Below are 22,266 nucleotides of genomic sequence, written 5' to 3'. Positions count from 1 at the left end.
GACTCCAGGTTACAGGAAAGGCTCAAGGACAGCCTGTAACAGGTAGTCACCAAAAAAGTTCCTAGGGACTAGGGTTACATTAACAGATGTATATGACCTAGAATGTGGGAGGTAAGCATAGCTTTGTTTGGGGCAGGTCACCCACATTGCACGATGCAGAGTAATCGTTTGGATCATGGCTTGTGATGGGTCCCTGCCACATGAAGGAGCTGTGGAACTAGATTCTAAATAGAGCAACCCCTGGGGGTGCCCCATTTTGCCAAGGTGGAGTGGAAAGGGTGGAGAAGTCATAGGAGGCAGGGAAAGTGGGTGAGGGAAGAACCTCTCAGGTAGGGCAGGGGCCCTGAGTGAGGATAGCCAGCTTTGCCCTATCCCTGCCACAGTGGTCAAAGCTGAGCTCCACAGATCTCCAGAGTGGTCCTGGCTGGACCCAGAACCTGCCACAGGTGAGACTCATCTCCCCCACACTGAGCTCTGACCCAACCTTGATGACATGTAGCTGGGTTTTCCGCAGAGGCTGAGGAGTGAGTCTCTCCCACACTACTCAGGGCAAAGGGAACCCATGATCAGGACAAGGAGGGAGCCCTGACTTGGCCCCCTTGTGACCCAGCCCCCACCTCACTGCAGCTCTGAGCCTGGGAACCAGCTGCCCAGCCTGCTTCCAGTTCCTGCACACCCTGCTCTCCTGCCCCAAAGTCTTTGCCCAGGGTACACCCTGCTGCGCCTGGATGTTCTCTGCTAGACCCCTTCTCTCAGAAGCTACAGCTTAGGAGCCTTCCCTTGCCCCCCCACCCCACCTGCAGGGAGCCTTCCCTGACCACCTGGTCCACGGGTCCAACCATTCAACATTATCGAGTAGTGTGCTAAAGCAACTTGTACCTGCTTGCCAAAGTCAGTTGCTAAATTTTCAGTTATTTTGCAGAGAGGTTGATATCCCATTGGCAGTCTGCCATTGGCCATGGTAGGAGTATCTACACTACAGCAACTGGCAATGCTACAAATAAGGGGTTCCCCTCACCCACCTGGAGGGCCAGTTAAATGGTTCGATATTTACCAGTCCATGACTAGCTGTCACCATCAAGTCCTAAATTGGGGGATCCCATGGACTGGGGTCCCACCTGACTCCTCTCTGAGCCCAGCAGAGCCAGGTACAAAAGCCAGTTAGCTCTAAAGTGGGGGATGACCTGGGGTCTGGAGAGGGGACACCTCCTCGAGACCACTGCTATGGAAGCTAGTGGGAAGGCAGGTGGCAGATGAGAACAGGCTGGAGAAAGGAACCTGGCGTGCTCGGTGAGAGCCTCTCAGACAGCGTCCCCATCCTCCAAACACAAAACAGGGCACCGCTCCGCAGATCACAACACTTTTAGTATAAGTTACAGCCTCAGCTGGCTCCCAGCCCCTGGGAGCCTCCAGGTGGGTTCAGGGCACCAGTTTCCAGATGTTCGTCTCTTGGGCTGGGGGTGCTCCTCATTGCTGAGTCCACTGCACCCAGACCTGCCCCTGACTCCTGGGGGAAGCTCTGGCTCAGCCCCGGCTGCTTACCAGGGTCCTCCATTCAACCTGCGACCCCGTCCTTCCCAGGCGGCTCAAGCCCAGACTCCTCTGTGTGCCCCGGGGGAGTTGCTCTCCTCTCTGGGCCGGTTTCTCCATTGACTTGTTCAGCTGGGCTCGGGCCCAGGCACCTTGACAGGCGCAGCTGGCTCTGTACATGGGTGAGTCAGGCCAACAGTGCCATTGGCCCTGAACCCTTGCCTTTCTTGAAACCTTATTCCCCAACTGACACATACAAATGGTGATGGGGCTGTGGGGACTGTTGAGTTCTCTGGACCACAGAGAGTGTCCTGAGCCCCTGCAGATGACAGTGTTGGGTCATGGCTCCCTTGACCATCCAGCATGCATCATGATGGTCCGTATCTGGGGAGGCCGTCCCACTGGAACAAGTCCTAGTCCCTGCAATCCCTCCCCCACCGCCAGCCTCCATATAAACTTGCACAGGTGGGAGGGGTTCAGGTCTTAGAGCCTGATGTCCTTAGTATTCCCACCACCAGCCAGCGTGGGCTCCGTCTGCCTGGAATTCTCACTGCTGGCGGGCCTGTCTTCTGTTTTGGTGTTGGTTCTGCGAAACTTGCGCAGGCCCAGCCTGCGGCTAGCCTGGGCAGTAGGAGTGGGATTTGTGGGTGGCTTGGCGTCCCGGGCGAAGCGCACGAGCCTCTGCCCAGCCAGGAAGTACAGCACCGGGTCAAGGCAACTGTTGGCGCTGGCCAGGGGCCGGGTGATCTTGTAAGCCATGTTGATGGCGTTGAGGGTGTGGCAGCTGACGTCCAGCGATCGGAAGGAGTAGTAGAGGGTGCGGGTAACGTGGAACGGCAGGAAGCAGAGGGCGAAGACAGCCAGCACCACCGCAATGGTGCGTATGGACTTGCGCTTGGCTCGCGGCAGGCCCCCGGCAGTCCCGTAGGCCGGCTGCAGCAGGCGCCGGGCCATGAGCACATAGCAGACCAGGATGGTGGCGAAGGGTACCGCGAAGAGCAGGCCCAGCATGACGGAGATGTAGGCCAAGAAGTGGTTGAAGAGACGAGGGGCCGAGGTGTCGTGGCAGGTAATGCGGCTGCCACGCGTGCTGGTGGTGACGAAATAGAGCACAGGTGCCTGGCAGGCCAGCACCAGCCCCCACACGCCGGCTGCTACCCGGCGGGCATAGCGGGCCCGACCCCAGCGCAGCGAGCGCAGTGGGCGCAAGACACCCAGGCACCGGTGCACGCTTATGCACGTGAGGAAGAGGATGCTGCAGTAGAGGTTGGTGTAGAAGAGGAAACGCACCAGCTTGCAGAGCAGGGTGCTGAAGGGCCAGTGGTCGCCGCGGGAGTAGTAATAGACCAGCAGCGGCAGGGAGGCCGCGTACAGCGAGTCTGACACGGCCAGGTGGAACATGTAGGTGGTGGAGGCATTCCATGTCTTGAGGCGGCACAGGAAGATGTAGAGCACCGCGACGTTCAGGCACAGCCCAAGCACGCACACCACACCGTAGGACACAGGCAGCAGTACGTACTTGAAGTCCTCATTGAAGCGGCACTTGTAGCCCAGCTCGTCCCCATCCCAGGTGCCATTGATGGTGCCATTCCAGCGGCCCAGGCCTGCAGCCATTGCCCTGAAGGAAGGGGGGTGGGTGGAGAGAACAGCCATCAGGTCATGGCAGGGGCTCATGGGAAAAGCTTGGCACTCCCACCTGACCAGGGTCAGGAGGGAACCCCAGTGCCCAGATTCCTTTGGTTAAGATCTGCCCAACCACGTTCAAGGTCTTTGTTTCCATCTGACCAGGGGACCCGGAACCTCATAAACCTGGAACCCCCAAAATGCAAGAGATCCACAAATATCAGGATCATATAATTCTAAAACTTTGGAACAGGGGCAGGCAAACTACACCCTGAAGGCCAAGTCCAGCCCACCAGTCTACTTTTATAAATAAAGCTTTATTGGAACACAGCATACCCATGTATTTACAAAGAGATGAACAATTGTGACAAAGACCATATGTTCGGCAACATCTAAAATATTTGCCATCTGGCCTTTTACAAAAACAAAGTCTGGCAACTGCTCTAGAACCTCAGGAACGCAGAGTGCCAGGTCTGGGATGCTGAGCTCTCAAGTCTGAGGACCCCAGAGCGTGTCATTTCAGAGTCATGGACAGGGGCCACTGGGGCTGACGGGCTCCACCCAGTGCCCACTGCCTTCTGAAGCACTTCTGGCCAATGGGCAGCCCACAGATGTTCAGAACGTTCTTCAGAACATTCAGAAGGCATCAGAATGTTCTTTCCTTCAGTTCATTCTTCGGCTCCCTAGGGAGGCTCTGGCTGTGTGCCTGGCACTTTGGTATTGAGGAAGTATTTCCAAGGGTCGCCCTCTGTAGTTACTCATTCACTTACTCAGCTAACATTTTTTAGATACTTCTATGTTCTGGCACCTTCTGCATGTGTACACAGCCGTGCTGCTCCCTGGCCTGTGAGGCTGCCAGAAGGGACAGTGACCCTCCTGAAGATTCCAGGGAAGTCTGGGCTGGAGAAGGGAGTGAGGACGGCTGGGGACTTCATGTGTAAATTAAATTCAGCTTCCTCCAGGCCCACCCAGCTTTTCTTCCACACCATCACTATCTTGAGATTCCCCTTCTTTGTCCCTGGTGGACATATAACACGCCCACGGGGCCTGACTGCACAGCAGACAGTGAGCACGTGGGGAGCAAGTGGTCTGTCTTCCTTCCCTCCCCGCCCCCACTGACATGACCAAAACCAGCTCTCTCTCAGCTGGGAGGCAGAGGACAAATACCCCAGTCTGGAGGGCAAAGATATTCCCAAAGGCCCCAGAAGACAGACTGGAAATCCTAGCAGGAGTCCCTGGTTGGCAGCTTTGGGACAAACACAAGAATAACTTTCTAACAGTGTGAAGGGGCAGGGGAGCTGACCTTTTTCAAGACACTACTATGTGTGCTTTATAATGTCACTTCATTCCCTCCATACAATGTGCTTCTGGGAGCCAGGAGGCTGACACAAAGATCATTCAAGTAATTTGGCCAAGGTCACCCAGCTGGGGACAGGCTACAATGCCTATCCAGGGCTGCCCCACAATGGAAGGTGTTATCAGAGAGAGAGAGTGAACTCCTAACTTATAGGGGTGTGCAAGCAGGGTCTCCAGTAGGGCTCCTGTCCCGTGTGTGGGTGTGTCTGGGAGGACAGAGAGGGCAGATGACGTGTGAGTCCTCCCTGCCCTGAGCATCTGGGGCTGTACAATTCCCTTTCTTTCAGAACCTGGGGTCCTGAGAGGCTGGGACTTGGGGATTCTGTAGGGCCAGTGATATCCACTCCTTTAGACCCTAAGCCCCATGCCCAGCATGGGCTCCCAGCAGCAGTTCAAGGCCCTTGAAGTTGAGATTGGGGGGCAGAGGGACACATGGGTCCCTCAGTTTCCCTTCTCACCCAGTACTGCACACCCCCCACCCCCCCCACCAATGGATCTTCCCTGTCTGCTGTTGTCAGCAGAGGTGTAACCAGGAGGAAGGGAACCCACACTCATGACCTCCCTCCCATGGTCACAGGCTCCTTCCCGAGGAGCCGGTGCAGGTCCAGGGTAAGGAGGCGCAGAGAAGCTGTGTGGTACTGAGTTGCAGCTACGGAGGGCCTCCGGCAGGGCCAGCCTGCTGGACTCCCTCTTTCCCGGGGCCAGGACTCAGGCCTGACATTAAAGTGTTTCCCGCACCACCCCCTGCTCCAGGCAGCCCCATGTCACCTCCACCGTTGTTGTTGGAACCACGGCATCAGCCTCTCTGCCTCCAGCCTCCGTCCTCCCCCAATCCAGAGGGGTCTTTGTAAAAGACAAAGTCATTCCCCTGCTTGAAACCCTGCATGATTTCTGCCTGCTGTCAGGAGAAAGTCTAGCCCCTCAGGCCAGTCCTGGAGGTTTTCATAATCCAGCTCTGCCAACCTCACCAGCCCCAACCCTCCTCTGTGACCTACAGGATCCCAAACCTGCCCAGCACTTCTCTCCTCCCAGCCTTAGTTCACGTTGTTCCTTCAACCTGGAATCCTCACATCTACCTGTTGAGGTTACAGTTCTATCCTTCTGCGCAGCAAGCCCCAGTGGTTACGAAGACCCGGCCTCTGGAGCCAGACCTCCTACGTCCTCAACTGTGAAATGAGGTAATTAATGGAACCTACATCACAGGACTGCTGTGAGGACTAGGCGAGTGATCTGTGGGGAATGTCTGCAGCAGTGCCTGGCACACAGTAGGGGTGCTGTGATGTTATGAGTTTCCAGGCTTGGCTCAGATGTGGCCTTTTCTTACAATCTTTGGGACTCTCTCCCAGGCCACTGGTGCAGGAGTGATGGGTCTTGACTGAAAGCTATGGAGCAGGTGAGTGTGGTGGGCCAGGCCTGGGACCTCTGAGGAGAGAGATCTGAGAGCTGTTTGGGAGGGAGGCTGGAGAGACTGGCCCAGAGGAAGTCCGGGTGGAGGAGGGCAGGAGAGAGTGGTGGGCAGGAGGCCTGGCTCAGAGGTTGGGAGGAGGAGCAGGAGTGGGGAGAGGGGGGATTCAGTGTCAGACACGGTGAGTGTGGGGTGCCCTGAAGGCGTATGGTGGGCTGTGCAGGTGGGCAAAGGCTTGGACCTTCAGATCTGCCACTTTGGGAGGTGGGCTGGGAGTAGCTGGCCCGCAGAAGCTGCAGAAGTGTGGAGGCCCGAGTATGAGGCTGAGGACCTTTAGAGGGGCCACATTCCCTGGCCCTCCACGCTGGGACACCAGCTTGGGGTGTCCAGCTCTGCCACAGAACCAGTGACATCAGGCATCTCCTGCCCTCCTGAGACTACACCTCTCAGGGACTGAATTCCATTGCCTTGGAGAACTGCGGCCACAAAACTTCCCTTATGAGGTCGTCTTCTTCACTGGTGACAGGGAGGGTGGCCCCCTGCATGACACCCAGTCCCTCCTCTGGGCTGCAGCTGCAGCTCCGGCCCCCGTGCTGAGGCCTGGCAGTCTCTCCTCAGAGTCGGGGCCAGGGTCCAGATCTTCCCCTCGTCAACATCCCGTTGCTCTGCACAGCGCGCCTGCTCATCACTGGTGGTGGAATCTCTGACTCCACTGAGAGGGGTGGAGACTTCCTTAAGCCTCCAGTGAACCCAGGGAGCCTTTCTACCTGTTTTAAGATGTCCTGCCTCCACCCTCCCAGGCCAGCTGGGATTCCATCTCCATGCCCGCCCCCCTTCCAGACTGACTCTGCCCACCCTCTCCTTCCATAAGCTGGCTCACCAACCTGTGATTACATCTTTCCGGCCCCCCCAGCCCCTGTTTATGGGACAGCCAAGTCCCCAGCCCTCTCTTCTGCCTTTCCTGACCTCCGATGCCCTTGGGGCCTCACTCCCTTGAGGCAGGCTCCTGCCTGACTTTGTCTAACACCAGTCGCCAGCCCCTCCACACCCAGCCCGGGCTGGCCCTGCGAGGAAGAGCTCCTAGCCTGGAGGGAGATGTGAGCCATGTGAGTGCCCTACCAGGCCTCCTCGCCCTTGTGCATACTGTGCTTTCCCTCTGGCAAGCCTCTGTGGAACCCACCCCCACTGCCCTCCACCCTGCCCAGCGCTCAAGGCTCTGTTCAAATGTTGCCTTACCTCTAAAGCTCTCTTCCTAACACCACCCCCAGGCACACCTCACACACTCTGTTAGTAATGTGTCCGTCCACCCGCTACCCCAGCGCATTCCAGCTGCTCCTGGAGGACTGGGTCCATCTGACACTTTCCTCTGTCCCCATCATCCAGCAGTAGGCCTGATTTAAAGTGGGTATAACATGAATGAGAGAATGAATGAATGAATAAGCTAATGAATAAAGCAAGCACAAAAGGCTATGGAACCCAGAGGGGACTGAGCTTTATGATGGTGGCTCTCCTTTCCCTTATTCCTCTGAGAGCCTCCCAGAGGACAGTGACACTTAAAGATTTATCAGCGATTGCTGACTCTCGGTGACCAGGAGTCACCCCAGCTCTCTTGGGGCCCAGCCCACCCAAGGCCTGCTCCTGCCTTACACAGGTCCCCGGACTGTCTCTTTTCCCAGAGCTGCAGAGAAGGCCTTGCTTTTCTCTGGACAGAGGGAGGGTCACTGAACCCAGACATTCTGGAGATGGGTCAGTTGTCTGAGCAAGCCGCATTCTTCTGTTCTGCCCATCTCTGGCGCAGGTCTTGGGGCAGGCTGGGGCAGGAGCCCCACCCCCTCCCTCTGTAGGGGCCAGGCCTGGGCTGAGCAGCTTGCACACACCATCTTTATTTCATTCCTCGCCCTCACTCCTCAGTAGATACTGCCATAGAGGGGAAGCTATTTGTTCAACGCCATACTGCGAGGGATTGGACAAACGGGACTTGACACCCAGGGCTGCCTGGCTCCGAAGCTTGAATCCATCACAGCCGGGGATGAGGGAGCAGGGCAGAGGTCCCCTTGAGCTACCCCAGTTCGGTGTACACACACATGCATGCACCTGCCCCAGCCTCCCAGCCAGTGAACCTACCCTCGCACGTCCATACCTGACCGGCCCCAGTTCGTGCAGCAGGATGCTCCGCGCCCGCTTGGGTCTTCACTCATGAATGCACACGTTTGGACAGGGCTGCAGGGAACTCTGCAGGAAACAGGAAAAACAGGTCCCCCGCCTGGGGCCACACCCAGCTTCCAGCATTTCTCAGGACGACGGGCAGTGCTGTGGGCTCCTGAGACACAGGGAGGTGGAGACAGTGTGGGCTCTGAGTCACAGGCAGCCAGCCAGGCCGAGCCCTCCCGGGGCCACCTTCTCTGCTCCAACCTTGGCCTGAAAGAGGCAGAGAGGTGACCTGGTGTACCGGTCCCGGGAGGGGCATCCTCTGCCCACCAGCCATCCACCCTCAGCTCACATGCCCGGGGTGGCTGTTCCCAGCTTCCTTCCCCAGGAGCCCCCTCTCACAGGAAGATGGTTCTGCCAGGGAAGGTCTTCCCAGATCCTGCACAGCTGAGCTGAGCTGAGCCTCCGGTTCCCCTTCCCTTGGTTCCGTGCTTCAGCCCCATGGCAGGAAACAGTGAGTGCCCCCCTTGCCCAGCGTACACTTGACACTACTTCAGCCCACAGGTTTGCTCAAGCTGGGTCTCTACATGGAACACCCCTTCTCCCCCGATCATTCCTCTAGGTGTTGTAAACACACATGAACACACACGGGCATGGAAACACTAGATTTACACAGCTACACAGAGGCATGCACAGTCATGCTGAGGCGTACACACAGTGCACACGCACTCACACACAGTCCTCGTCAGGGCCTGGGACAGCCCTTAGAGATCACCTGCACCCAACACCAGGCACAGCGCTTCAGTGAGCGGATGGTTACCTGGTGGGCAGGTCCCAGCATCCACCAAAATCTCAGACACATGACAGTGAAAAAGAACACCCTTTCTCCATCTTCATGTCTCTCCAACAGGGGCGTGGGGTCCGAGACAGCTGAGGTCCCCAGGCTGGAGTGCAGTGAAAGCATGGGGGGAAAGTGATGAGAGGAGATGGGGGGCTGCAGGGATAGGACAGGGAGCAAAGGCACTGGGAGATGACCCTGGGTCACTGTTTCCCCAGTGTACCTTGCCCCAGGAGCCCCAGGTTGACCTGGGCCAGCAGGCTGTAGCTACATGCCAATCTGCTCTAGAGTCTAGTGACAAGGTGAAAAAACTTCACCTTTTCACCCCACTCCACCCAGGGTCACACCCTGTCATCTCCTTAGGAGACCCTTCATGCAACAGACTAAGGTCTACCGGACTAAGGTGGAGCACAGCCTTTCTCAGAGCCACCCTCTGATTTCTGAGAAGGGTCTTCTTCCCCATCCATCCTTTTAGGTTTCAAACTTCCATGTGTCCTTGATGACCTCTCTTTCCCACCCATGTGAAAACCGTCACTCAGCAAGTCCTGTCGGCTCAACCAGCAGAGCGGCTCAGGGCGGCACCCTCCCCACCACCTTGCGCCCATCCCCTCGCTGGTCTCCTGCCTCCACCCCTGCCCTCCTGTCCATCTTTTGTTCGGCAGTCACAGGCCCTCTTGAAACATGAATCTTACCATATACTGTGGAGCTCACAAGCCTGCCATGGCTCCCTGCGGCCCTCAGGCTATGTCCAAGCTCCTGAGCCTGACACCCCAGGCTCTGGCTGGTGTCTGCCACCCACCCCTCCAGACAGCCCACCCTCTCGGCCTCCAACCTCATCTTCCTGTGTCGGACATGGCAAAGGCAGTCCCATGGTCTGTCTTCGCTCAGGAACACCACCCCTCATCTTCTATCAGCAATATCGTAAGAGTTGGGTGCTTTTCCTGTGCCAAGTTCCATGTTCGGTGGCTTCACAGACCCCTCCTCATTTAGTCCCGAGAAGCTTAGAGAAGCAGAATAACCTCTCCAGGCCCATGAAGCTAACCAATGGCAGAGCAGCCCTGGACTGTCTGACCTCAGGAGCTGTGCCCCTGACCACCACCTCCTTCCCCTCAAAGCTGAGGTCCTCTCCTCCAGGAAGCTCCCTGACTAGCTCTCTTTGAGCCTTGTGGCTCTGCTTTTCTGGTCAGTTCTCTACCACAGGGAATGCCCTACAGGCAGGGCCCAGGATCTACTCTTCCTGGTACTTTCCAGGTGTGAAGCAGCCATGACGGTTATTATACCCATCTCACAGAAAGGGTAGCCCGAGGTCTCATCCAAGGGCATCAGCGAGTCAAGGGCAGAGCCAAGCCAAACATACAAATTACCTGCCCCACTGACTTGGCTCTGCCTCTACCCCACCCTGGGTCCCAGGATTGTGAGCTCAAAGCCGGGAGGAAGGGCTGGGCAGTTCCCAGGCCCACTGAGGGTGGGAACTGCCTAGGGTGGTTAGAAGACATTCCAGCTCTTCCACTAGGGTGGCTCTGGAATCTGCCATCTCACCCACCCACCTAGCTGGCCCTGTCCAGCCTGGAAGGGGACTGTGGCCCATTCCAATTCTAAAAACCCCTGCTGCCTGATTCTGCTATTTAGGGAAACAGAAGACCTGTACCTGAAACATTGTCGAGGGGCAGGGAAGGGCCCCGGGCAGGTGGAAAATCCCAGCTCTGCCATCCCCAGCTGTGGGACCTGGACGAGTCTCTTTTCCACAACTGTAGTCTCAATTACCTTGCAATCTAAGACCAGTCCCTGCCCCATAAATTTGTTGATAGTTAAAGGTGATGATTTAGAATTCATTTTATGAAATAATTAGAAGAGATACAATTTCAGCAGGTGAAGAAGGCAGGGAGGATGGGGTTATCTTAGGGAGACAAGAGGGGCAGGAAATGCACAGGAATTTGGGGCAGAGTAGGAAGGTCACAGCCAGACTGGCCACAGATCAAGTTTCCCACACTGAAGGCCATCCTCAGAAGGGAGGGAAGTCCAGGGTCCCCCAGCAAGAACCAGACCCCACCACCTTTCTTCACCTACTCACCCTTTACAGAAGCTGTCATATCTATGTCTGCTCCTGTACAGGACACTTGGGCATTCTAAGGTGGGTCGTTGTCAAGGTTGGCAGGGAAGGGGGTAGCACATGGAAGAAGACCCAGAAATAGGTAATGACAACTCAGGGTGATTAAACTGAAGGAAGCAGAGGTAACAGGGCAGAAGGAGACAACAGGACCCATAATGGGAATGGGGAAGTAGTCAAGGAAGGCTTCCTGGAGGAGAGGACACCTGGCCTGTATTTTGGAAGGGGTCATGTGAGTGAAGAGAGAAGAAAAGCAGAGTGAACAAAACCAGGGCAATAATCACACAGTGTATTTAGGGAACTGTCAGTCATCCCTGTGGACTGAGAAGAGAAGAGAGGGCAAGACTGGGCTAGAGGACAGGAAGGATCTTGAGAGTCATTTCCTGCCCCTTCCTAAATGTCATCCACAGAGCCGAAGGCTGGTGGGCCCCCAGCCTTGCCTTGAGTGCTTTCTGCACCACAAGTGCTGGGGCTCATCTGGGGAAATAGCAGCAAAGGTAACCTCAGATGTTATCGAAGGTGCTGTTGAAATGTGAAGCCTCTGCAGCCTCCTCCAGGAAGCCCTTGTGCTGCTCTGCAGCCCCTGTTGGAGGCACTCTCCCTTTTGGGGTCCCCAAGACCCGGGCTGTGGCAGCCATGTACTGGGGTTGAGCTCAGCTCATCTGAGTGTGCGGGAGTTAGATCAACCAGACTGGTCCCTCCACCCTGCCGATCAGGTGACCTAGACTCCTAAAGAGGAAAGGCCTTCCTCAGGTCTGGTGTTCAAATTCCAGTGTTTTCAGTGTGGGGTTGAGTACCTCCACCGTCACCCCAGGGCAGGACTCCAAAGCACCTGCCCTACTCCTGACCCAGCACGGTCCAGCCCAGCCCCTCCCAGCACAGGGCTATTGAGATGCACTGCTAACCTGAACCAGTTCAGAACCACAGGGCTCTGTACTCCCCATTAACCTATCACAATCCAGATGCCTACAGTTAGGCTCAAGAGGCAAGAACCACCCTGACTGGTGTGGTTCAGTTGGTTGGGCGAGGTCTGCAAAGCGAAAAATCACCAGTTCAATTCCTGGTCAGGGCACATGCCTGAGTTGCAGGCTCGGTTCCTGGTCGGGGTGCGAATGAGGAGCAGCCGATCGATGTTTCTCTCTCGTGTCTATGTTTCTCTCCCTCTCTCCCCTCTCAATAAAAATAAATAAATACAATCTTTTTTTAAAAAAAAGAGGCAAGAAACTTGGGTTCAGGCTCTAATTTGGAACTGCCTGTGCTGTGCAATCTTGATCAAATTGTTTTCCCTCTCTGAGCCTCAGGTTCTTCACTGGCCATCTGGGGAGAGTCACCACTACACAAGACAGCTCATGAGGAATGAGTAAGATAAGGGGACGGGTGGGTGCTCTGTGGGGCCAGCAAAGCACGCACTGTCCCGATGTGGAAGCTGCATGTACCCGTCATGGTTGAGAGACACTTCTCAGCAGGGGGCCCTCTTGGGTCACCCAGCAGAGGGGCCGTGGTCAGGACAGTCGGGGCAGGTTCCTGGAAGGGGCTGTGATCAGGTCTGAAGAGAACCAGAAAGGGTCCCGCTTGGAAGGAAAGAGGGAGAATAGAGAACCCAAGGTAGGAAAAGAGACAAAACTGGAGAATAGGATACAAGTGAGCCTGTGATTCTGAGACCCTCATTCTGAGTGTTTGCAGGATTCTGAGTTCATTGGTCCAATTCCAAGAGTCTTTGGTTCTGGGGCTGAATGTTATACATTTTTTAAAATATGCTATTCATAGCTCCTGATAGCCTTTGGTTTTGAGATTCTCAGAACCTCGGGAGTCTGGACTCTCAGAATAACATAATCATAAGTCACTTTCCCAGCCACACAGTCTCAGCAAACACCTGCCAATGCCCCCATGTGCCCGACCTCAGAGGGACCCTGCAAACCTAGACTCAGATCAGACTCTGTCGGGTCCCCAAAGAGCTCCAGTCTGAATGGGAAGCAAGCCATAGACACCGGCCAAGTCCACTTGGGCGATCAAGCCATGACCAAAGGAAGCCAGGAGCCACGGAGCCCAGAGTGACTCCGAAGCAGCCTGGTGAGGTGATCAGGAAGAGCTTCCCAGAGGAGGGGTCATCTGAGCTGGGACTTAATAGATGATTGGGAGTTTGTTAGGTGGTCACCGAGGTAGGAGGGCATTGAAGGCAGAAGGAGGGGCAGGTAGAAAGACTCAGTGGTATGATAGTGTGGACTGTTTACCTACAGCCAAGGGTCATGTGAGGCTGGAGAGGAGGGTTAGGTGGCACAGAATGTGTGTGGGGAGGTGGGGGAGGGCTGCAGGACTCACATGGAATGCCAGGCTGAGGAATTTGGCCTCTATCCTGAGGACAATGGAAAGCCGTGGCAGGGTTTAAGCGGGGAAGGACATTGTCAGAGTTGATTTTTGCAAAGATGGTGCCAGTGGAAGGTGGATAGAATGGAGGAGCCTCCCCCAAGGCAGGGGGAGAGAGGAGGGTCATGTGGGTCCCAAGAAGTCTGAGGGTCTGAGGGGGGCCCTCCTCCCATATCCCAGTGCCCAGGCAGTGTCATTGTCACTACAATAACAGTGACAGGGCACCAGGATCGAGGGCTAAGCAGGAAGTAATTGCCCAAGAGAGCCCAGACTGCCCACCAGCGGGGACTCTAGTTACTCATTCTGAACCAGTGATGACTCAGAGCTAAGAGACGGTGTGGCAGGGCAGTGGAGGAACCCCTCTGCTCAGGAACCGACTGTAGCTCTTCGAGGAGAAAGGCCTTCAACTTCCACTCTGTGCCAACTCTCACCCAGTCTTTCACTTCCCAAATACTCCCTGGCATCTCTTTTAGCCCAACCTGTGTTGTGGCCACAGAGAGAAAGCAGGCCTGGCTTGGCCAAGTCCTGCAACTGACCTCCAGGATGGGTCTAGAGGTCAGACAGGCCCCCACGGCCAGCCTCCACACTGCTGGGCCTGAGCGGCTCGGGAGACCAGGACTGAGAACACAAAGGCAGCCCAAGGAGAAGTTGTGGGCCAAAGGGTATACCAGACAGGTCCACAGAAGGCACTTCAGGGACAGGGAAGGTTTCATGAGGGGCACCTGCACCTCCTGTCATCAGATCAATAAAGCTTCCCTAGTTCTGTGGGCAGGCCTAGGTGGGCGTTATATTACCAGCAACTGGGGAGTCAGGCCACAAGCAAGACCTAAAGACAGGATTTCAGGGCAGAATCCAAACTTCCTTCACCTTGAAAGCCAGAGGCCCAGGCTGCGTCCAGAGAGGGTTTCTGTCTTGAACGGGCAGGTAGGCAGGAGCCCCAACTTTTACCTTGGCTTTGTGATCTTATTTCCTGAGCCCCTCTTTCCTCATCTGCAAAATGGGGATACTAATTCCTCCCTAACAGGGTTAGTCAGGGGACATTTATAAATTGCTACTGGTAAGCAGAGGAGCATGGGCAGAGGTAAGTAGTCAACAGTGAAAATTCCCCAAACTAGCCCTGACTGGAGTGGCTGGTTGGTCATCACCCCACAAAGCAAAAGGTCACAAGTTTGATTCCTGGTCAGGGTACACGTCTAGGTTTTGGGTTTGGTCCCCCATTGGGGTGCATATGAGAGGGAACCAATTGAAATTTCTCTCCCTTTCTTTCTCCCTCCCTTTCCCTCTCTCAAATAAATAAATAAATAAATAAGAATGATTTAAAAAAAATTCCCCCAATCAATGTGATCCCTTGCTATTGCATCCATTTTCTGTTATTGTCTTCAAGATGCATTTAATTCAATGAGTATCACACTTTTCCCCCATGCATTGCATTTTACAGCTTACAAAGCCCTTTTCTGATCACTGTCTTAAGAATCCTCATAGTGAGGAAAGGGAACCCTAGCACATTCTTGGTGGGAATGCAGACTGGTGCAACCACTGTGGAAAACAGTATGGAATTTCCTCAAAAAACTAAACGTGGAACTGCCTTTTCACCCGACAATTCCATTGCTGGGATTATATCCTAAGAATCCTGAAACACCAATTCAAAAGAACCTACACACCCCAATGTTCATAGCACTGTTACTTACAATAGCCAAGTGCTGGAAGCAACCTAAGTGCCCATCAGTAAATAAATGGATAAAAAACTGGTACATTTACACAATAGAATTCTATGCAGCAGAAAGAAGAAGGAGCTCCTACCCTTTGCGACAGCATGGATGGAACTGGAAAGCATTATGCTAAGTGAAATAGGCCAGGCAGTGAAAGACAAATACCAAATGATCTCACCTATAAGTGGAACCTAATCAACAAAACAAACAAGCAAGCAAAATAGAACCAAAGACATGGAAATAAAGATCAAACTGACAGTGACCAGAGGGGAGGGGGAAGGGGGATAAGGGGGGAAAGAAGGGGAAGGGGCACCAAGGAACATGTATAAAGGACCCATGGACAAAAACAATGGGGGTGAGGATTGAAAGTGGAAGGGGGGAGGTAGGTAGGGTAGGGGAGAGTAATGGGGGGAAATGGGGACAACTGTAACTGAACAACAGTAAAAATTTTAAGTGAAAAGAATCCTCGTAGTAACCTTGAAGAGGCAAGAATCATGATGTTCTATTTATAGATGGAAAACCAACACCTGGAGGGGCACAGTGGCCTGTCCAAGAGCAACAGTGAGGAAAGAAGACAAATCAAAGCCCCTACAGGGTGGCCCACGAGGCCTTGGTGATATTTTCATACTCGTTTAGCTGGTGCTTGGGAGATCCAGAAGAAGCCTCAGAGCCCTGTGCATCCTGGTAGCAGGACAGGTGTGCAGGGGCCGTAGCCTCACTCTGCAGCTCAAGCTGGATGCCATTTGTGAGGGTCTCCCACTGAGATCCTCCAACCCACTAACTAGGCCAGACCCCAGGACAGCCGAAGGCAGGAAGAAGAGAAAAGTGATGAGCCGTTCATGCCAGGGCCTCCCCACGCACAAATTCAGCACAGGACCTACTGGCTCTAACCTCTTTTCAGAGGCTGGCAGGGTAGAAACCTCCCCCAGGTCACCCAGCAAGTTGGGGGCAGAGCTAGGATGAGATCACTCGCTGGTCCCCTGGCTCCCACTGGTGGAGGGGGAGTCCTAAGTGTCCCCGAAACCCTCAGCAGAAGCATTTGAGGGGACAGGAAAGTGTTCAAACAAGGGGGTAAGGGCTCAGAGTTTAAACAATGACTGGATGCTCTGGTGTCAATGTCACAAGTGCCCTGACTCCCTGCACTTAGCACAGCTCCATCCGTCCTCCACCCTAGCGCCAGAGAGGGCTTTCTGAAGTGGTGCTCCAACCATGAATCTCCCCTGTTCACAAAACTTCCATGGCTCCCTACTGTCTTCAGGATGAAATCCAAATTTCCAGCCTGCACACTCTGGGTTCTGTAGCGCCCCAGGACACACTGTTCTGGCAAACCGTGCCACCCACTCTGATGACCTGATTCTGGTTTCCCCTTCTTTGTAATGACCTGGAGCTTCCCTGTAGACAAGCCTTCACTGGGGGAGCTGGGGACAGGGGTGGAGGACAAGAGCTGCTGTTGCTCTCTCAGTGCAGCTTACTTAGCCCTGTGCAGGGGGCTGCTAACACAGAAGTAAGCCCCAGTTCCTGCCTTCCGGGGGCTTCAGACCTGGGGATTGGAAAGGAGACAGAGAGAGGCCATGGCAGTCCAAGTGGCAGCAGGGCTGTCGGCACTGGGACTGCAAAATCCCAGAACCCAACCCAGCTCCTGGGGAACCAAGGAAGGCTTCCCAGAGGAGGAGACATCTGAGCTGGGCCTCAAGGTTGGGTAGTTCTCCAACTGAGGAAGAGGAGAGTGGGAGGGCATTTCAAGCACTGAGAGTAGAATACACAATAATCCAGAGGCAAGAAACTGCCCAGTGTGTGCGGCAGATTCCATGCAGTTACTAGCAGGTGAAGAGTCAGGCAAGAGATGGGGCTGGCAAGGATCAGTTTTTGGAGGCCTTGAGTCCCAGGCTGAGGGATTCAGGCTGGGTCCTGTGAAAGTTTAGCCCAGGGAGAACAGGGCTTTGGGTTTCAGGATGTTCCCTCTCAGGACTGACCCCATCCCCAAACCCAGCCCCAAGCTGTGAGCCTGTCCAAGAGGACACTGGTGTTGAATAGCACCCACACACCAGCTCCTCAGGAGCCCTCGGATTCCACATCATTGTTATTTTCCTTTCATAGATGAGGCCATGAGGCTCACAGAGGGGACATGCCTTTGCCAGGGTCTCACTGGCCAAGGAAGGATTGGAATATAGATCTCTGCTTTTCTAGACAGCCTTTGTGGGCCCTGTGTGCTCAAAGAATCTCCTTCCCAGCCACTTCTACCCACCCAGGTAACTGACACCTCACTGGGGCCTCACCCTGCCCTTCAGAAACTCCTGGTTATTCCAGCCTAGATCCCAAACAAACCAGGCGCCTCAGGCTGTGGGCCCAGGGCCACCAAGGATACGACAGGAACAGGTGCCACCAGCCCCGCACACCCCAAACTGGCAGTTCTAGTCCACAGCACAGCCTGGCCCTCAGGCCTGGCTCCAGGGGCTCCAAACCTGCAGCGCTAGTTGGGGAGTGGAGGAAGGGAACTGCCTTTCCCCAGACTGGCTTCCCACAGCACCACCGGCCAGATTAGAAGTCCCCCGACAGAGGCTTAACTGTCCTCCAGGCCACTGCCCCAACCACCGCGCCCTGGTCTCACCGACGCCCTGCCTGCCGCCGGAGTGAACTGGCCTCCAGGCTTCGCGGGTCTCCTGCCGCCGCCCCGGCGCCTACTTCAGAGAACGCGCGCGCGCGCGCGCACACACACACACACACACACACACACACACAGATAAGTTCTGGGAGTTCAGCTACTGACACCACAGGGGCACACGCGCTCACCCACTTACACACAGACTCGCTCAAATACTCGGACACACACTCACCAGGGTGCGCGTCCACACTCCTCGAGGTCGATGCTTCAGTGGAGACAGAGTTCGACCACAGCCCCCCAGGGCGCCCCCACCGGGTCGCATCCGCGCCCCACTCGGACGGCCGCACGCGCACGGCTCTGCCTTCCCAGTGTCCAGTAGGCACCGCTGCGTCCCCGGCCGCGCCCGCCCACCTCTCCCCGCCTCCGGCCCCTCCAGGTGTCTCGCCCCTCACCTCTCCCGGTGTTCGTCCACCCGCTGCGCAGCGGCCCACGCTCCCAGTGCCGGCACCGCGTTCCGCCACCGCCGCAGCGGGGACCCACGTGCCAGTGGGCCCCGCCCGCCTGCCTGCCCGCCACCCGGCGTAGCTCCCACCCTGGCCGGGTCAGGCGGGGCGGGACAGACTCTGAACAGACTCTGGAACCGCTCCGCCCCGTGCCGACACCCAGCCACCCTCTCAGGGACGCTGCCAGGCAATGGAGCGCAGGGTCAGCGCTTCTACGAGTGCTGCACCGGGAAGAGGAGGGGGCGACCGTCCTACCGCCAGGCCGAGGTTTTCAGAAACGCTAAAATTTTGCAAAATTTGTCTAGTGCTTGCGTGGTTCCTGCCGCTGCCCACCGCGAGACCTTGCCATGGACCTGTTCCTTCTCCTCCCAGGGACCAGCTTAGAGCCCCACCCTGAGAACTCGCCTCCCTTGCTTGAGATCCGGTAGGGAGAGGAGGTGGGAAATCAGGGTCTTGCTTCTCTCCAGCTCCCAGAGGAAGGTGGAGGGAGCCTAATCTCTGCTGCCTTTGCTTAATCTCATTCAGAGAGAGCAACTAGAAATTTCCTGAGCACCCCTCTCTTTTTGGCCCCTCATCTTGATTTGCTTCCCTTGGGCTGCTGTCTCAGAGTACTCCAGCCACTCAGTATCACTCCCTTCTCTGCTCTCAACCCCACTCTGATGGCTCTGTGCAGTCAAGGACGCCTTCCCCCGCTGTGAGCTCCGGAAGAGCAGTGACCGGGGCTGCCTTCGTCCTACCGCCCTCCCAGAGGCCCCAGGAATTGTTGAAAGTGTGAATGAATGGACAAATGAATGAATGAATGAATGCCCCCACCCCTTTCATTCTGGTCTAGGAGCCAGAAGGGTGGGTTGTGGTTCAGCGTTAGCACTGACTCTGGGAGACCTTGACCCAGTTCCAGTCCCTCTCAGGGCCTCCTTTTCAGTGAAGAAGAGGCAATCACACTCACCCTCCTGCCAACCAGTGTCCATCCATTGGGGCTTTGGACAGTCAGTGTCTGGATGTGTGCACAGTGGGCCTCTTTCTGGAGCCAAGGAGCTTGCTCAGGGGCCTGGGGCCTTGGGTCCTGCTGGGCTCCTCATCAGCTGACTGGCACCTGGCTGCTGGCCCCAGGAGGGGCCCAGGAAGGGTGCTGGCTGCAGCCTTGCCAAGAGCAGGAATAGAATGGACACAGAGCCCTGTGTAGCTGAGCCACCTCTGCAATCCCCTAGAGACCTCCGCCTGGAAGACACAAAGGCCTCCTGTCCAACCTCCTCCACCTATTGTCCAAGCTGGTCCCTGCAGCTTCTAGTGAAGGAGGAAGCCCTGTGGCCCCTATTCATGGAGCCTGGGCCTTAGGGTCCCAGGGTGGGAAGTCCCCTGGGCACTGGAGGCCCAACCAACCCCCATCTTTCTTCTCCCTTCAGATTTCTACTGTAACTGCTATTTAGGCCAAGAGAAAAAAATCCTTGGATACCAAGATGAGGACCCAAGGCTCTGCCTCAGCCTCCAGCTGACTGGAGGGTGGAGAGCCCAGGGTCCCGCTCTTGCTCTGGCTCATTTCTGTTACTTTATAGCCAAAGAAACTGCATCCCCGAGACACACAGGGTCTGAGCCCACAGGAGGAGATGTAGTGAGGCCTGAGGATCGGAGGAAAGGGACTTGTCCTTGAACCCCACAGCCTTAGCTTCAGGTTCAGACTCCTCTTGGAACCTCAGTTTCCTCTTATGCAAAATGATAATAATAATCCATTTCTCACTGGCCCATCGTTTTTCAGGGTTTTGCCCATGGTCCTGAACTGCTCAGGTTCAAGGGTTAGTATCCCTTCTAACGAGGGGCTGAACGTATGAGTCTCCCGACGTCTTCCCCAGATACTCTGGTCACTGGGCTTTGGACAGCAAGTCCAGCAGGCTCCAAATCTCTCTGCTGAGTCCCCCTTTCTTGGGGCTGCCTGAGGAGCCTCCATCACACTTCAGCCTGAGCACCTTTGCATTTATCTGTACTTATTTACATTTTCTGGTAATGATAGGGGACTCAAAACTTGGAAAATTTTAGCTTAAAGTAAAATGCTGTAAGTCTAGCACGTAATGTGTATGTTAAGCTTTTGTTTCAGAAAGTACAGATAAGGCCCATCCAGGCTCCTAAGAAAAGCAGCCGACCTCCTGGGGCACTGGCTAGAGATTACCGCCTAGGGGCTTGTTGGAGGCATCCAGGCCTTTTGTGTGACCACTCCCCGCCACCTTGGGAACAGCTAACTGCTGAGAACAGGAAGGCTGCAGCTCCTCTCACCCGTTCCTCCCTGAATTTCAAAGCCCTCGCCGAACCTTGCTTGTCCTCCCCCACCCCTCTTATAAAAGATCTGGGCAGGAAAGAGAAGGAAAGATGGTTTGTTAGGGTATGAACCCGCCGTCTTCTCAGATTGCTGGTCATCTGAATAAAGCGCCCATAAAAGATTCAATTGCTGTCATTGCTTACTGGATTTGGTAGTGACAGGCAGCCCGAACGCCGGTGTCTTTCCCGGTTACACTAAGAGTTTGTTTGAGAAAATATAGGACTTTTCATAGCTAAAAGATTTTAGACCCATTGACTCAGCCAGGAAATGGAGGCGCAGCAAGTGGCCCCACAGAAAACCCATCTGGAAGGATGGAATAACACCCAGGGGGCCTCCCTGCAACCCAGCTGCCCAGGCGGGCTAGTGGTGAAGGCCCAGTCACCTCATAGTCCCCACGTGGGAGGGGGAGGGTCTGGGGGAGAGGTTCCATTAACAGCAGCAGGTCAGGATACGGAAGGGCAACCCAGGACTGCTTCTCTCATGCATTAGCAGGCTTCCCGCTCGCCAGCCCTGAGGAGGAATTTGGTTCTCTTGAGCCTTCTCATCTTCCCTCTGTGGCCTTCTGTCTGCCCTGAGAAACCTGCTCTGAGAGTCTGCCCGGAGGGGAGCCTGGGCCCAGGCTCCGCCTCCTCTCTGAACTGAGACGTGACACTTCCAAGGCCTCCTTCACAGGCTACTGGCGTCTCTGTCACCCCTCCTAAGCATTGCCTGCCTTACACCCTCTGGCAGCCCCAACACCTTCCCCCCACCCTCTGATTCAGCTATGCTGTCCTGCTGGCCGCCTGCCGGGCACTTGCTGCTCAGACCACCCGCATTGCCCCTTCATGGTTTTATTCCCTTCTCATGGCTCCCCAACATCACCCTCTAAGGCCCAGTGAGGTGCCCCGTCAGGTACCTCCCTTTGTCACAACACTGTCTCACTGTCGTCACTGTTATGTTTATCTCCCTCTCAGGGGGATGCCACCGAGGGCAGGCTGTTCATAGTCAGATGCCCAGCAGCCAGCGCTGTCCACAGCACTGGGTGAGCCTCCAGGAATAACAGAGTAAGAACTCTAGTGCTCACCTTCTCTGTGCCAGTCATTACGTTAAAGTATCTCATTTAATCTTCACCAGAACCACAGCAGGTAGGTGTTGTCAGTACTATTTTACATATGGGGAAACGAGTTCAGAAAGGGGAAGTTAACGTCCCAAGTCACACAGTGTGTCTGCAGTAGGTCCCTTGGCCCTGGAACTGCAAGCTGCCTGGAAGGAAGGTCCTACTGAGTCCCCAGAGTGACGGCCAAGACGCCGAGTTGGACCCACACTGGGCCTCCAGTCGCATGGGCAGGGCAGGGCTGGCTCCAGCAGCCTCCTCTTGCTGGCTCTCTGGAGGCCCGGACCATCCTGCCTCCCTCACCAACTGGGAACTGCGCTCCTCAGGTTTCCCAGGCGGGGCCGGGCCTCTGATGCCAAATGCAGCCTGGAAGCCCTGGCTCTCAGCATGCCAGCATGCAGGTACCCAGGGGAGGCAGCCCTGGAGGCAGGAAGCTTGGTCCAAGCCTTGGCAAGCCTCTGCTCCACCTCCCCACAAGCAGGGCCAACCACACCATTTCTGGGGCTCAGGGTAGAAAGAAAATGTGGGCCTCTTCAAGAGGCCCTAGTACTAGTAAGTACTAGTAAGAATTTCAAGAACTAGTAAGAATTTCAAGATGGGGTAGCAGAACATTAAATCGAGTGCAGGGCTTTCAACGTGTGGGGCTCTGTGTTACTGGACAGGTCACCCACCCATGAGGC

At 55.5% G+C, this 22,266-nt stretch overlaps 1 protein-coding gene across 17 annotated transcripts; it reads right to left on the bottom strand.

Annotated features, from left to right (window-relative positions):
• Positions 1-1,346: 1,346 nt before the first annotated feature.
• Positions 1,347-21,037, bottom strand: P2RY2 (purinergic receptor P2Y2). 17 transcript variants are annotated; one of them, XM_045817970.1, is made up of 4 exons: positions 18,135-18,289; positions 8,883-9,006; positions 8,039-8,332; positions 1,347-3,148 (listed from the first exon to the last, which is right to left on the bottom strand). In XM_045817970.1, exons 3-4 carry the CDS (start codon positions 8,110-8,112, stop codon positions 2,014-2,016), a joined length of 1,209 nt encoding a protein of 402 aa, XP_045673926.1. In that variant the 5' UTR covers positions 8,113-8,332; positions 8,883-9,006; positions 18,135-18,289; the 3' UTR covers positions 1,347-2,013. The 17 variants fall into 17 exon arrangements, with proteins under 17 accessions (XP_045673926.1, XP_045673939.1, XP_045673927.1 ...); XM_045817983.1 differs by having other exon boundaries at positions 8,055-8,332; XM_045817971.1 differs by having other exon boundaries at positions 8,039-8,234.
• Positions 21,038-22,266: the final 1,229 nt, after the last annotated feature.

This window comes from Phyllostomus hastatus, unplaced genomic scaffold (genome assembly GCF_019186645.2).
Source record: "Phyllostomus hastatus isolate PE091 unplaced genomic scaffold, TTU_PhHast_1.1 phas_scaffold_317, whole genome shotgun sequence".
Taxonomy (NCBI): Eukaryota; Metazoa; Chordata; class Mammalia; order Chiroptera; family Phyllostomidae; genus Phyllostomus; species Phyllostomus hastatus.
The sequence above is the reverse complement of the archived record's forward strand: the minus strand, read 5'-3'. Positions and strand labels throughout refer to the sequence as shown.

Coding starts and splice junctions, on each gene's coding strand:
- P2RY2 (XM_045817967.1), bottom strand. Junction 3,149..8,038: donor TCAGGTATGGACGTGCGAGG/GTAGGTTCACTG, acceptor CCCTTCCTTCAG/GGCAATGGCTGCAGGCCTGG.